This window comes from Nesoenas mayeri (assembly GCF_963082525.1).
Source record: "Nesoenas mayeri genome assembly, chromosome: 7".
Taxonomy (NCBI): domain Eukaryota; kingdom Metazoa; phylum Chordata; class Aves; order Columbiformes; family Columbidae; genus Nesoenas; species Nesoenas mayeri.
The window spans coordinates 24,295,863-24,310,020 of record NC_137551.1 but is presented as its reverse complement, the minus strand read 5'-3'; the positions used below and the strand labels follow the sequence as shown (position 1 = coordinate 24,310,020).

The 14,158-nt window shown below is 35.7% G+C and overlaps 1 protein-coding gene across 1 annotated transcript in view; it reads left to right on the top strand.

Moving 5' to 3' along the window:
- Nucleotides 1-14,158, top strand: part of LOC308042479 (adhesion G protein-coupled receptor A3-like) — a gene marked incomplete at both ends in the record, with an annotated part of 272,332 nt that overhangs the window by 229,483 nt on the left and 28,691 nt on the right. The window contains 3 exons of the mRNA XM_080347921.1: nucleotides 1,446-1,573; nucleotides 2,520-2,643; nucleotides 10,084-10,229. Coding sequence (XP_080204047.1) covers nucleotides 1,446-1,573; nucleotides 2,520-2,643; nucleotides 10,084-10,229 — 398 coding nt within the window. The remainder of the gene's footprint in view (nucleotides 1-1,445; nucleotides 1,574-2,519; nucleotides 2,644-10,083; nucleotides 10,230-14,158) is intronic.

Below are 14,158 nucleotides of genomic sequence, written 5' to 3'. Positions count from 1 at the left end.
TATACATCTGGCGAAACTGGTGCAATCAATCTTGGGAACTTTAAAGCTAGCATGAAGGAAAGTGATGACTACTAGGGCACCTGTTATTTCTAAAGACCTTTCTGGAAGGTAAACGGAACAGTAACTTTCCCCCTGATTTAATAATTGCATATACTCATGAACATTAGCTGCCTGTACATGGACAAGTTCATATACATAAATAATAGTGCTGGAAATCAGCTCTCTCCATGCAAATGTGATTAAAGAAATGTGTTATCATTAGAGTCCTGGTCTGCAAAGGGGATATTTCACCTCAGGAAAATAATGTATTGAATCTTCTTCCAGTGCAACTAAAAACTGACAAATAAAAAGAGTCTTTTAAATGTATGCCAGTATTTTCAGTGTTAGAATTTGCTGGATTGTCATATTAAGCACTTTTTCAGGTTTTAGCTTTTTCTGTGCTGGGATGTATATCCTTTTTTTGTGTGCACAGTTATAGTAGTACCACTGCACATGGAAATGGTTGTGTAGATGACACTGTTTGCACACAGATGATAGTTCATGTGTCTAATTTATAGCATTTACTTGCAGAATTGTGGTGCCACAAACAGATATAGCTTAATGTATTACAGTGAACCTCTAATGTTTGGTTTAATCCAGATAGTCTGAAGACATAGTTTCTGTAAAGGGCTCCTTTTCTTTCCCATCCACCACACCTGCAAATTTAGTGCTTCTATTATTTCTTACTTGTGAAACCAAATAATTTAGAATGCGAATTTGATGTGGTTAGTTTTACAAATAGATTAAAAGTTTTTCAGTATGTTTTTTGCGAGGAATTGTGTCAGCAGGCACTAGCAGGTCCAAAAGGAATGTAAGGATCTTTACTCTGCTATTAATATAGGTGTCAAGCTGCTTTTGAATTGATATTGGTAGTAGGGTGTTTGCAACTAAGTGTGAAGGTCACTGAGTCAGAGGAGTTGTATCAACTGGGAATTATATTTGAATATAAAAGCAAGTCAGTAAGTGGATATTTTGAGTGTATTCTCATGGCTTATGGTTCTTTGGTTCTTCTGCAGCCATGTGTATGCCATTTAGAGACCTTTATGGTAATTTGATATTTGATATTGATGAAATACACACATAAAGTTCATGTTATGAGAAGGAACAGATATTGCTAATGCCTGGAAGATGTAATATTCTGCGTATTTTTTCAGACGATTTTTTTTTAATTAGGATATGTCTGCTTGTACAAAAAGGTTAATTCCTGTCTTGCAAAGCGTATGCAGATGAGGAAAGAACAGACTGGTGTTATTGTAAATTCATTAAGTATATCTACATAGAAAGTTCATCATCTTGTTTTTCTGCTCTTCAGAGGGAACAGCTAGAAAAGATAGGACATATTGAAATGAAGTCTAAGGGTTTCTCACATGCTTAACAATATTTAAATAATTTTCCTTTCTCCATAGGATTTTAAGACAGTGCTGTCTTTCCCCCAGTACCCAGGGGAGTTTCTGCACCCTGTGGTATATGCATGTACTGCAGTTATGTTGTTGTGCCTGTTTGCTTCCATTATCACCTACATTGTCCATCACAGGTAAGAATTTCATTTTAAGTGCTTGTGTTAAATGGTCAACATTACACTGAGATACTTCGTTTCTTCTCACCCTCACTGAAAATATAAATTAAAATGATCTGTGGGGCTATTGGATAGTAATACAGGCAAAGTGATTTATACCAGCGAAATTACAGGGGAAAAAAAAAAAAGTTCTGTCAGTTTTTCTCAAGTTGTTTCCAAGCTGTATCTTTCCTGAGACACATATCTAAATGCTGTACACGCTGTTCCTAAGATCTCTAACTTGACAAGTCAATATAAAACCAGGAGCACTATCAAATCACTGGCAAAGTCCAGTCAAAGAGCAGCACTTTGGAGAGCTGCACCGGTGGTGTTGGCTTCCGAGAGCAAGTTTGGTTAGAAGGCCTGGTAACTATCATTGGATAAAAGAAACTTTCTTTGTATTCTAAATCTTCTTGGTTTTAGAAAACTCATGTTTTCCTCTGTATGAAAGATTTATATAAATGCCATTTTAACTGCATAGTTCTGTTAAAGAACATTAGCAATTTAGAAGAATAGGAATGTATTGTACTCTAGAAGCTGCTAAATATTAATTAAGTGAACTTAATGCAATGACTTCTGATCTTCAGCTTCCATTTAATCCTTTAGAGATGTCATGTTAAAATTCTGCATATCTGAAGCTATGCAATGAAACTTTTGCTTTTATTACTCCACTTTAAATGCTTGATTTGATGGAGGGAGCTTTAAGTCAGTAGATGGTTGTCAATAGACTCTACGATTTTTACCATTGATTTTTACCTTTTACCATTGATTTCACTGCTGTATGAATCAGGCTCTGTCCTATAGGTATATCGCTGAGTAGGTGTTAAAGAATCAGAGAATTTAATTCTATTTAGCATTTTTTTCAAAGCTTGATTTTCATAATTGACATGTTGGGGTTTAATTTTGAAATGTGATTTTTCAACAGCACAATCCGAATAAGTAGAAAAGGATGGCACATGCTTCTCAACTTTTGTTTCCATACTGCTCTTACATTTGCTGTCTTTGCTGGTGGAATCAATCGCATTAAATATCCAATTATATGTCAAGCTGTAAGTATATACCTTAGTAATTCTTACTAATAGAATGAAAATCTGAAACTGTATCCTTTAATATAATATTGGTATTACTTTTTGTTTTCACATATTGTTCTTGGATCTTAAGCTCTTCAGAATAAGTCATCATTATTATCATGTCTTTTAAAGTCCACCACTGGGAGTGTTCATTGGTTGTCACCTGAGCTTCTGTGAGAGGCTGACCAATGCATTAACTTCTCTGCAGTTCAGATTCTCTTATTTTTAAAAGATACTTGAAAATGATAGTATTTCTCTGTTCTAAGCATAGTTGAAAACAATGACTCTCAAATATTTCTAATGTCCTTTCTGATCTTTGGATTGAATGTGTGGAGCTAAAGTTACTGCTGCTTTTTTTAATATATGTACTATTTGCCTGAGGGTGGTGCCGACTTTACTGGGTCATCCCTAAATATATACTTGGGCAACTTAATGTTTATACTATGATTATGTCTTTTAATTACAACTCAAGCTAAGGAGACAAAGCAGACCAGTACACTTGCAATTTACAGACCCCAGTTTGTGCTGCTTAACTATTTCACTTCTCTTGCTTCATCCTTTCTGGATATATAGTGCCAGGAGATACACAGAGAGGGCATAGCTTCAGCTGCTCTGAGTATAGAGGCTGAGTCTGTAGAGTGTGTAAATAGAGTCATTTCAGTCATCTTCTGTAATGCCTGATGAGAGCTTGTTGCAATTTGTTTGTCTTAAATATTTCTCCTCTCAGATTTTGTAGAAGTGCTCCAGATCTCATGAATGTTGTTGGCATTTACCTGTAGTAAAGCAGTTTATAAAGCCAACATTCTCCCAGATATTTTGCCTGTCAATTATCTGGTTCTTCTGTTTGGATTGAATGGGTGTAAACAGCAAGAATCATCAGCCAACATCAGAGTCACTGCAAAACTTGCATAACTAGAGTAAGAATTATCACTCCAGTTTTCAGTGGGATGCTTTGGAAGCCTTTTGTATATACCTGTGCAGGATCATCAGTAAACAGCATACGTAGATCTGTAAATACCTGTAATGTTCTATGTGTGGAGTCGACCTATGTATATTACGTGGTATTCATTTAAATATCACAGTTGTCCACTAGATTATTCAGAGATAAATATCTCACAATATCTAGGGTATTTTGTCATAATTAATCTGTGAGTTCTGGCAAACTGTAGAATCAGTTACCATTGTTTCTCATTGTAGTTTGCAAGTGAAGGTAGCAGATTAGTTTGTAGGGCAGCCATGGCCATGTAATTACGTGATCACAAATGACCATCTGTTGTTACAATCATTGTCTCGTTATTTACTTTGCAGATTGCATGGTAACAATACAGTATTAACAGCGATAATGAAAAATTGATTGAGATAAATGAGTTATTAATAATCTGTTAGGAGTAATACATAGACTACAGGAGTATCTTCATTAAATGCAGTATCAGTGAAAGCTGTTTCTTGCTATGGTATTGGGCCAAATCCTGAGCTGCTGAGAAACATGCACACAGAGAAACTGAATGGATCCATTCAGATATGCCTTCTAAGCAGTTTCGTAAAGTTATTTATTTACCTGACACCATGCTATGTAAACAGACAATATCATCTGCAGTTAAAATATAGGAAAGATACAAGACACACACAGTTCTCTTGTTCCTGCTAGAAATTTTCTGATATAATTAGGTAGGGCTAATGGATGCAACAGTCCAAACAATCTAAGACAAAACCTCTATAGCTGGTAACACAGGCTGAACAAACGTTCACTTCCAGAACATTGTACCCCACCACAGACCCTTTCTTGCCTACTGACAATGATGTTTTTCAAAATTCTGTGAGTCCCAGTGCCTGCCTTCTCCTGTGATAACTCTGAGAGGGTTACTCTGTGCATTAATATTCATGATGCCAAAGCTAGGATGAAGGGAGTTCAGACCTACTAATAGTTTTCTAAGAAGCTCACACATTTGAACATTTCCCATCACTTGTGTAAGTGGTGGTGGGATGGACAACAGTCCTTTTCTCTGTGTGTGGAACATAGCAATACTTGAAATCACTCAGCTTAATGAAAGGTATTTTTATATGTCTGTTTGGGGCTTGTGTGTCCCTCAAGTATCAGTTTCGTTTCTTTCTCCTTTTTTTCAATTATATGCCATGTGTAACACCATCAGTGTTGCTATAGCACAGGTATCTTTCCATCTGCTGCAATTCAAAACACAGCTTTACCCTGCTGCAATGTAATTTGCACTTTTTGTTTCCTGAGTGCATAGGGGAGGATTCCAAGTGCAAGCATTTTCTGTCCTGATCACTGAAATGTGGTGTCAAAGCCAGTGAACCTCCACTTTTCTTATTGTAATTATCCCTAAAACTTTCACACAAATTTCACTGCAACATCCTTAGCCAAGTCAAAAGGGTAGTTTTAAAATAACTTCATCTGGATGACCTTCTCCCTCTAAAAGAAGTGTCCCAGTCTGATTTTAAGGAGCAGGAATTAATTCTATGGAAATGGACCCATCTTTTGTGATAGATAGCTGAAAGAACCTTCATATCCACTTCAAGGCAAAGTATTACACACAAAAATGACTGTTTTCAGAGATGGTAGGATGTTTATGTGGAATCTAAAACTCCCTTTTAAACCTGCATACCTATTTCAGAGAGGATTTTTCTATAGACAGTCTCACTTGCGTATGTGCTATGCAGTCTTTAAGACTGATAAAGAAAACTGATGTTAGATTACTGGTCTGGAAGAGTTGATTGCTTCTTCGCAGATTTCCTTTGTGAATGAGGTTATATCTATGGACTGTTTAGATTACATACAACTCTGATTCTTGGTGTCACCGAATGCTAGCAGTGAATGTAGAATCCACAGTCTTGAGCTTAAGGCAAGATCTTTCATGCAAGACAGAGGTTGTGTTAGGCATTGCAGAATGCAATCAGAGATGGTAGACTAGTCAGAAGGTGCTTGAGCCTCCTAGTGGATGATGTAGTCAGCCCCTTCCATGTTGTGGGGTTAGGGTCTCAGATTACTTTCCTTCAAAGAGCAGAAGGTGGCTTATTCCTTTCACGTAAGGAATGAGACAGAAGGAGACACAGCTGTAGCTGGATCACTCCCCATGTGCAGGAGGCATTGATTCTGTACCCCTAGTCAGAAAGATTTCGATCTCATGGCATCTTACTTTCCAGGAGAACATGATAGTCATGAGGCTGTGGAACCTAGGGGATGAAACTGCCAGCTCAAGGTGTTGGAGTACGAAGAATAGGCTTAGGAGCACAAGACTGAGGAGACGGAAAAGTTAGGGAGTGAGACAGAATCATAATTTTTTATCCTAGCGACCAGTCACTGAGTGGCATGAGCACTTTGATCACATCTCCAAGAACCTCATACATGGTTTATGAAATAGAAGCTTCTATGTAACATTTTGCAAGGCTCAGATCTTCTTTCTCCCTGATGTGTGTCATATGTGAAGCTGCTTGTGAATTCCTTTCTGTAAGACAGTAAATCTTCAGCAACAAAGGCAAAGCCCATTCTATATTAGCCAGTAGCATGGAAGTTAAAATACTATCCTTGCAAATCTAAAATTTGGATTTGAATTCCGTTAAACTAAGGAGGTCCTAGAGCTATGTGCCACATCTCAGGTGGGAGCTGTAGATACAAAAAATATTACAGAAAGATGAGGAAAAGAGCAGTTCTTTCTGCTCTAGTTTTTGGGGGGCTTTTGGGGTTGTTGTTTGTTTGTTTGTTTTTGTTTTTAAAGAATTGGTGTAAAATTAATATACTATGATGAAGTTTTCCAATTATGGTGTCTCAGGGCAAGAATGCTATTTAGGAATTGTTGTGTGGTCTTCGGTGGGAAAGGTGCTGCAATATTCAGCTCTGCTGATGCAGGAACAGAGCTAGTCATATGGACAAGCAAGACTGGGAACTAGGTGACTAGGAACTTCACTAGCAGCAATTTATGATGGCCTAAGACTGCACATAACAGAGTTAGGTGTCCGTGCTGTGCTGAATATTGTCCTTCCTGGTCTCAGTACCTGACTTGTGGGTCTCAACTTCTTGCTTTAAATTTTCTACCTGTTAAGGGATCATGGGGTTGTTCTAAGACTAAATGTTTTTAAGATCATGAGATATTCACATCCATTGGTGTTATAGACTGCACAGAAATTCCCAAATACCTTCATCTCACTGAAAAGACTCACTATCAGTGCAGGATTTATGGTTTAATTGGAAAGTCAGTACATTTTCAGATCATCTTTTAAACAGAATTGGCTGAAGAAGGACAATCTTATCTGAAATAAGATTACAGTTAGGGAAAAAAAAAATATTACATTAAAAACAAGAGGGAAACAAAGAAATTTGTGTGCAAGTTAAAGCTGATGAAGAGAGCTTTTTCTGCCAAAATGCTTTGCTTAAAAGTATATTCTGGTCATTACCATAGTAACTGCATGGTGTGGAACTGAAGTTACCTCTAAGGTACTGAAATTTATTGAAGGAGCACATACAGACAACATCTTCTTACTGTAGAAAAGCGTAATCTTCTATTCAGTAGGCTGATGCTTATTCACAAAAATGAGTTCTGAAAGCAAAGGATGTGGAAAAAATGAGTCCAAGGAAACAGGAAAGTTTTCCCCACGTAACTGTGGTTATTAAATAGATTTAGGTGCAATGATGGCTTCAATGCATACATCATGACAAGTTCTTTCAGTATAGTTTGTCCTGTCACTGGAAAATCTTATGAATAAGGGCCATAATTGTAATATATTCAATCATAGTCCTTTGTTCCGTATTGAAAACTTAACTCTTCCCACACAATTTTGTGTGAAGTATGAAAGTTCCACTTATAGTAAAAATAGTTTTAAGTGGTGTTTAATTTCTATCTATTTATTGGCCTCTTAAAATTTAGAGGCACAAATGAAGTAACAAGATACACGTGAATTCATACCTTGGATCTTTAGTGCATAAACCTGTTGTTTACATGTGCTCACAGAGTTCAGTGAGAATTTACTGAACGAAACTGTTTGTCCTATTCCCTTTTCTGTTGAGCTGGTTATCTTGTGTATTTCTAGCATAGGACTCAGATGACTTCTTAGCTTAAGAGAGCTAGAAAGGGGTGCTCGTACTGAAGGGACAAAAGGGTGAGTAGCCGCAGCCCCTAAGCACAACAGTGAAGAAGATGCATCTCCATGACATGACTGATGTCAGTGTGGAGTTATGGAGAAATAAGAGGCAGAGAGCAAAGCCAACCACTTTGAAACACTGAATTTTCAAGATGAGCTGTGACAAGAATTTCTTTACTAAATTTCACTGATGGGTGAATAAAAAGGAAAAATTCTAGTCCAGAAAGCATATTTTGTGATGGGAAGAAACAAAATCATCACCACACAGAGAAAAGGGTACACTTCCCTTTGGAATTTAGTGTAACAGCTCAGTGCATCCTTCCAAACTACAGGTTTTTGTTGTGTCATATACATTTTATTTCCACATTGTCAGCATTGTCCTTCAAATCTGTCAGTCAGAAGGAGGTCCTGTATCATCAGGATATATCCTCTTTTCCTTTAAGCAAGAAATGCAAATATTTGGAGTTCTTTTTTTGAGAGAGAAAGCAGCATATTATTAAAGAGTTAGTAGAAGATAACATTTCTGTCTCTTGTCCATGTTTGTTTGATTTGTCCATATATCACAAGGAACTTAATTGCTGAAATATAAGGATGCTGCGAAGAAACGTAATTTGACTAAGGTGTGGCATAGCAATGATGTTTTAAGTTCAGTTACCTCCTTGAAACTTCAATAAAATTGTTTTATTGTACTGTTTTTAGTAATCTCTTTCCCTTAAGTGGCTCATCGTTTGTGCATATATGGCCACATATGGTGTCAAAATTTCACATGTAGATGCCTTCTCACATGGAATTCATCCCTGCTGTTCATATTCTCGTGGACACTTTGGCATGCTTGTGTAGAATAATTACAGAATACACAGTAGCAGTACTGTGCTGAAATGAGAGAGAGGTTATATATCAAATCTCTAGCATTTTTCCAGTTCTTTCTCATAGTTCTCACCTCTTTTTTCTACCCCTTTCTCTTCCCTTTCTCCTTCCTCCTGCCTTATTCTTTCACTCTCCTCCCAGCTATATTCATATTCACTGCATCCCTAGAGAAATGCTGCAAGCTGCATATGAATTAAGTCCAGACAGCACTAGCCACTGAACTGGCAACGTCTGCCAGCTGATGGTACAAAGTTGTCTCATTCTCTTATTTCTGCTTCCTTTACCTCAAGCAACAACAGCTATGAAGGCTTTATACTCCCTTGTCTAATGTGTCAGACAAGTCCCAGAGAAAATTACAGAGTTTTCTGTTGATGATATTTGCTGCTATCTTCAAGTTTTGTGCTACATGACTAAATATAAACAAAATTCATGGAATTTTTTTTCTTTACCCATCAATTATTTTGTTTTAAGTTGAGCAAAAACGTACACTGGTTCAAATAAATCATTATAATAGATTTGTGTTAGCTTTATTCAGCAATTCTCTGTATTCCTTAAACATTTATGTGCTTTCCAATTATAGCAATATTTTTCTTGTCACTGCAAAATGTCAGGTTATTGCTTCAAAGGTAACCTCATTTTATATAATCAGATGGAAACTTAGCTGATGTAATAACGCATTGGAGATTGGATAAAATTCCAATTACTGTTTCCATAGTAATGAATAACAATTGCTAATATAAGAGAGATGTTAGTATTTTTAGAGGTGTTTGTACTTTATTTTACTTTCAAAGATAAACACACCAGTTTCTTGGAGACAAAATGATAATAACATTGTTGAGAGTTTGTGTTTCCTTTTAAGGGAGGGTGCCAAGATCTTTCATTTAATTTTAGGAATTGTATGGCCAAGTTTATAAGTGCCTTAAAATATGTCTGAAAACACTCTGGTTTTAGGCAAATAGCACTGATCTCATTACAAAAAGTAACCCTGGCTATATGCAACTGAGAGGGTACTACAACAGGATATTCATGAAAAATGAAAGGAAATAGTAGCAAAAAGCAGCAAAAATGCTGACCTCTCATTAGTTTTTAAATTGCATTGTCATGATGAGCTAACAGAGCTTGCAACACAATCTAAGCTTTGCATCACTTTAAATTCAGATATAAAAAGTTGTCATTAATCAGGTTCTTAGAAAACAAATGTCTTTACAGTCTTCATTTCATAACATGCCATCTGGTATCACAGATAATATCTATGATAGGTTAAATAGTAGTTCCCATCTGCTTCTTAATAGTTTTTTCCCTGGTTAGAAATAACCAGAGAGAAAGAAAAAAATGATGCCCTTACAAATTCAGTTAAAAAAATCTTTTGCCTATACCCTTATGCAGTAAGATTCTTCTGAATCTCTTATTTTACTGATCCATTTACTGCTTTGTTTAACTGTCCACTCTTTTTTTCAGGTCGGCATAGTACTACATTATTCTACACTCTCTACTATGCTGTGGATTGGAGTAACTGCCAGGAATATTTATAAGCAAGTCACAAAGAAACCTCAGCCATGCCAAAATAGTGACCAACCTTCTTATCCAAAGCAACCACTACTCAGGTATGAAATACTAGCTCTACTTAAAAAAAAAAAATAATCCTAAACCAACTACATTTTAAACAAATTTTCTTTCCATATTCTTTACTTTTTACAGACTATAAATACAATCCGTAAAGAACTGAGTTACTTGGGTGTATATAAAAATCTGAATATTTATTGTATGCTAATAGTTAACTCTACTCAGGAGATAGAAATATGCAGAACTGGTACTGGCTATGTTCAGATACCTTTATCTGAACAGGGACAATTCAAATGTCCCTGTTGGTTTCTTATGGAGGAAAAAAACCTGGCGTGCTTCTGTGTTAGGGTATTATTTAATCATCAGAAACTATGCTATAATGACTCTCCCTTTACTCTTATCTATTCTGCTGTAAGTTTTGCCCACACTTGTATTGATTGCCTAGTATCCTGATAGCAACCTACTCATACCACATCAGAGATCTAATGCTATTACAGGAGCGACTGAAAGTCTGGACTCCCTATCAGCTTCCTAGATGGAGCAGACGAACGTGTCTCTGACAGCATGGCAGGTGTAATGCAGTTAAGACTTTTAGCCGTGTGCCTATGAGATGATGAAACTTCCAGCCAAAATAATCAGTCTGCACAGGGAGGAATAGAAAAAGAAAGAAACCAAACAAACAAAAACCCAAAAAAAACCCAAACAACAACAAAAGAAACACACTTACTGCAAACTAGGTTTTCTGACCAAGGGCATGAGAAAATAGATTCATCTTTTTTGACTTTAGCTATCAAAAATTTAGGTATTAGCCAAAGTTATTCAGTGTCCCTCTATAGATTTTGCAGGGAGGCTGAGCCAGAAAGCAACTGCCAGAGAACTTTTCCCATCTGTCTTGGGTGTTGGTGTGAGGACAGAATGTCTTATGGAGGTGCCTCTCCCCACAGAAAATGAAAAGCCTGAATGGTCATTTTAGAGTAAAGACCTTAGTTTTATAGTGAAGGACAAGAAATATAAATTCTACTTTTTATGGCTTTCCTGTGAAAAATCCAGATTAGTGTATTCTTTTGAACAAACTAAGCTTATTTTATTTTAAACACAAAATGTTTATTAAATAGCATTTGATGGTGGCTGTGTGAGGTTGTCTCAACTTGTTAAAAGTCTATAGGAAGATGAATTGTGTTTTACTCACTGTTGAGTGAAATCTTTATTAACATAATTAGTTTTCTGTTTTTTAAAACATTTTCTTTCTAGAGATGAAATTTATTTAAGTTAACATAACATATGTATAGCAAAGGGAAGAAGAGCCATATTGAACATTAGCTTTATAAGGTGTAAGCAAGAGGACATATTTTCACTGAGAGTGTCTGACATTGCTAATCCATGATTTACTATACCATTTTTCACAAATGAGAATTTCACTCATCCAGTTACTAGCTCATGGCAAAATGAATAATTGCCAATTTTCAAATGCTGCAGTGTGGTTATTAAGGTGGATAATTGTTACAGGTTACACAGACCCAGTATAATGTATGTTCTTCAAATTCCAATCTTGTTTGAGTTAGAAAACAATAGACAATCAGGTAACGGAAAATATTACTCTAGTTAGGATCTTGGTTGTACCAGTCACATTGAGGTTTTCAAGCAGTGAGAATAAACAGTAGATATTTTAAGTTTAGTAATAGAAATGATAAACCTTTTAGCTGTAAAAGAACATTAGTATAATTGTTTAATAGCTAAGTAAAATGATTCAAAGTTATTTTTCTCACACAGGACACAATGCGTCCTAGAGACAGAGGCACTGAAATGTCTAATATGATTTCATAATGGTTAGTACTAAATTCAAAGAAGTAAGGATCAATTTCATTTCATGTAGAAAATGGGCATAGTATATAGAAAATTCAAAATCACTTTAAGCAAGAAAATGGCAAAGTCATAATTAGTAACTGTTGTTCTTTTAGAAAGATAATGATAATTTAATGGGCATGTTAACTTTTCTGGTTTCAATACAATGAAAATCAGAATTATTCTGTATCACAATATTTCCACAAAACCCATTTAGGATGCTTATATTTCAGTGTAGTCATTTATAGGAAATGTTTTAACTAAACAGTGCTCCTGTATCTAGAAGCTGATGCCAGCCTTTTTACATATTGTGCCTCAGGTACGTAAGAGGTAACACTGCAGTTTGTCCAGGTCTGGGATAGTGTGAGGAAGTGGTTTTGTTTCCATTTGACACCAGTAGATAGGTAAATTATATCAAGTTTGTTCAAATGGAGATTGAGTTAAGGTTTTTTATATCTCAGGACCATCAGTGCCTATAATATGGTCTACAAGACCATTTTAAACAGGAGGTTGTTTGTCAGTAATCCCTGTCTATAGACCTAATTTGACTTGCGTTCAGGTTTAGTTGAACACAAATATATGAATGTGTTTGGAAAGAACTTTACACTTTACTGTTCACCTTCAGTCTTTTCTGGTAATGGATGTATTAATATAAGATAGACTGTGTTTCCCATTCATATATGAGTGGCTTTGTATTCTCTGTATATGCACTTGCTGTAAGAGACATAAGGATACCTTTTGTGAGTCAGAAAGTGAGGACTACTGCCAAAAAATAATACGTAAATATATGACATAGAATTTACCAAGAAATGGTAAAAATTTTCTCACCACATTTTTTTCAAGGAGCTTGATCAACTCTAAAAAGTAGCTGAAACAGTGGAAATAAATACCGAAATATCTAAAAGGAGATATTACTCGTTAGTAGCCAAGAATGGTTGCTTGTAATTACGAGTTGCTTCAGTTTCTCTACCTGCTATTTGCGTACTCATTTGCAGATGTAAAACATACAAGGTATACTTGATCTTTTCCTCCTGGATTTCCTTGACCTTTCCTATTACGTAAAATGGTGGTTCTCTATTAGTTTTCACTGTTCTAGATATGGTGATCAAACTTGAATTCTTTCTGCAGTGTAATTTTACTGAAACTTGTTCTCAATGGCAATATGATTTTGAATATTACCTCTTTTTATACATTAATCATATACTGTATGATACATTCTGTGTTATACATGATTCACTATTGTATATATTATACATTAGATATATTATCTGTTAATTATAGAATTAAAGCTCTCGGGGCCTATCACTCTGGTGACTTGAAACAACTAACCATTCTGGCATTTTTCACTAAATGTGCCTGGATGTTAATGAGGTGGATCAATTTAATGCATTATTGAATTTTTTGCATTGCAATGCCAAACACTAGCACTTCAACAGATAATGAAATTACTTCCTGTAAAATATACTCTCTGGTATTCTTAATAGAAATAAATAATTCTATCTGTTCATTCCCTGTGGACATTTGTTAAACCTAGCAGAGTTTGGTTTCTGACTCATCTGAAGTCAGTTTTTGCCAGCAAATACAAAGAGGTATGCAAGGTTCAGCTATTGCTTGCAACGTACAAAACTTCTTATCAGCCCAAGCTGAGACACAGTATTAGTTTTTATACCTGATATGTGCATGAATTTTTCATGTGATGCTCTATGCACATACAGATTAGATAAGAGTAGAGACCAATCAGAAAATGTTTCTGAAAGATATTCTGTTAAAATCATTTATTTCCAGAAAGAGAGAAAATAATTAAACTACCATTGTTTTAAAGGGTAGCTGATGAATGCTATAAACATTTAAAATTTAAAAAAAAATAAATAAATAAGCTGAGAGCTGGGCCAGAAATAGATAATTAATTCACCTTTTATGTCAGGTTTACGTACAAATATGGCACCCAATTTCCTGTATTCTCTTTTATTCAATGAACATTTTGCATAATAACTAGTAGGCAGACATCAGATTACTGAGTCCAATGTCCTGTATCTGTCATGAAAAAACACAAATGTGCATAAATGTGGTTGCAGAATCAGCTGCAAAGTGGATAACAGTTGATGTCACTGTCTCTACTGAACTTCAT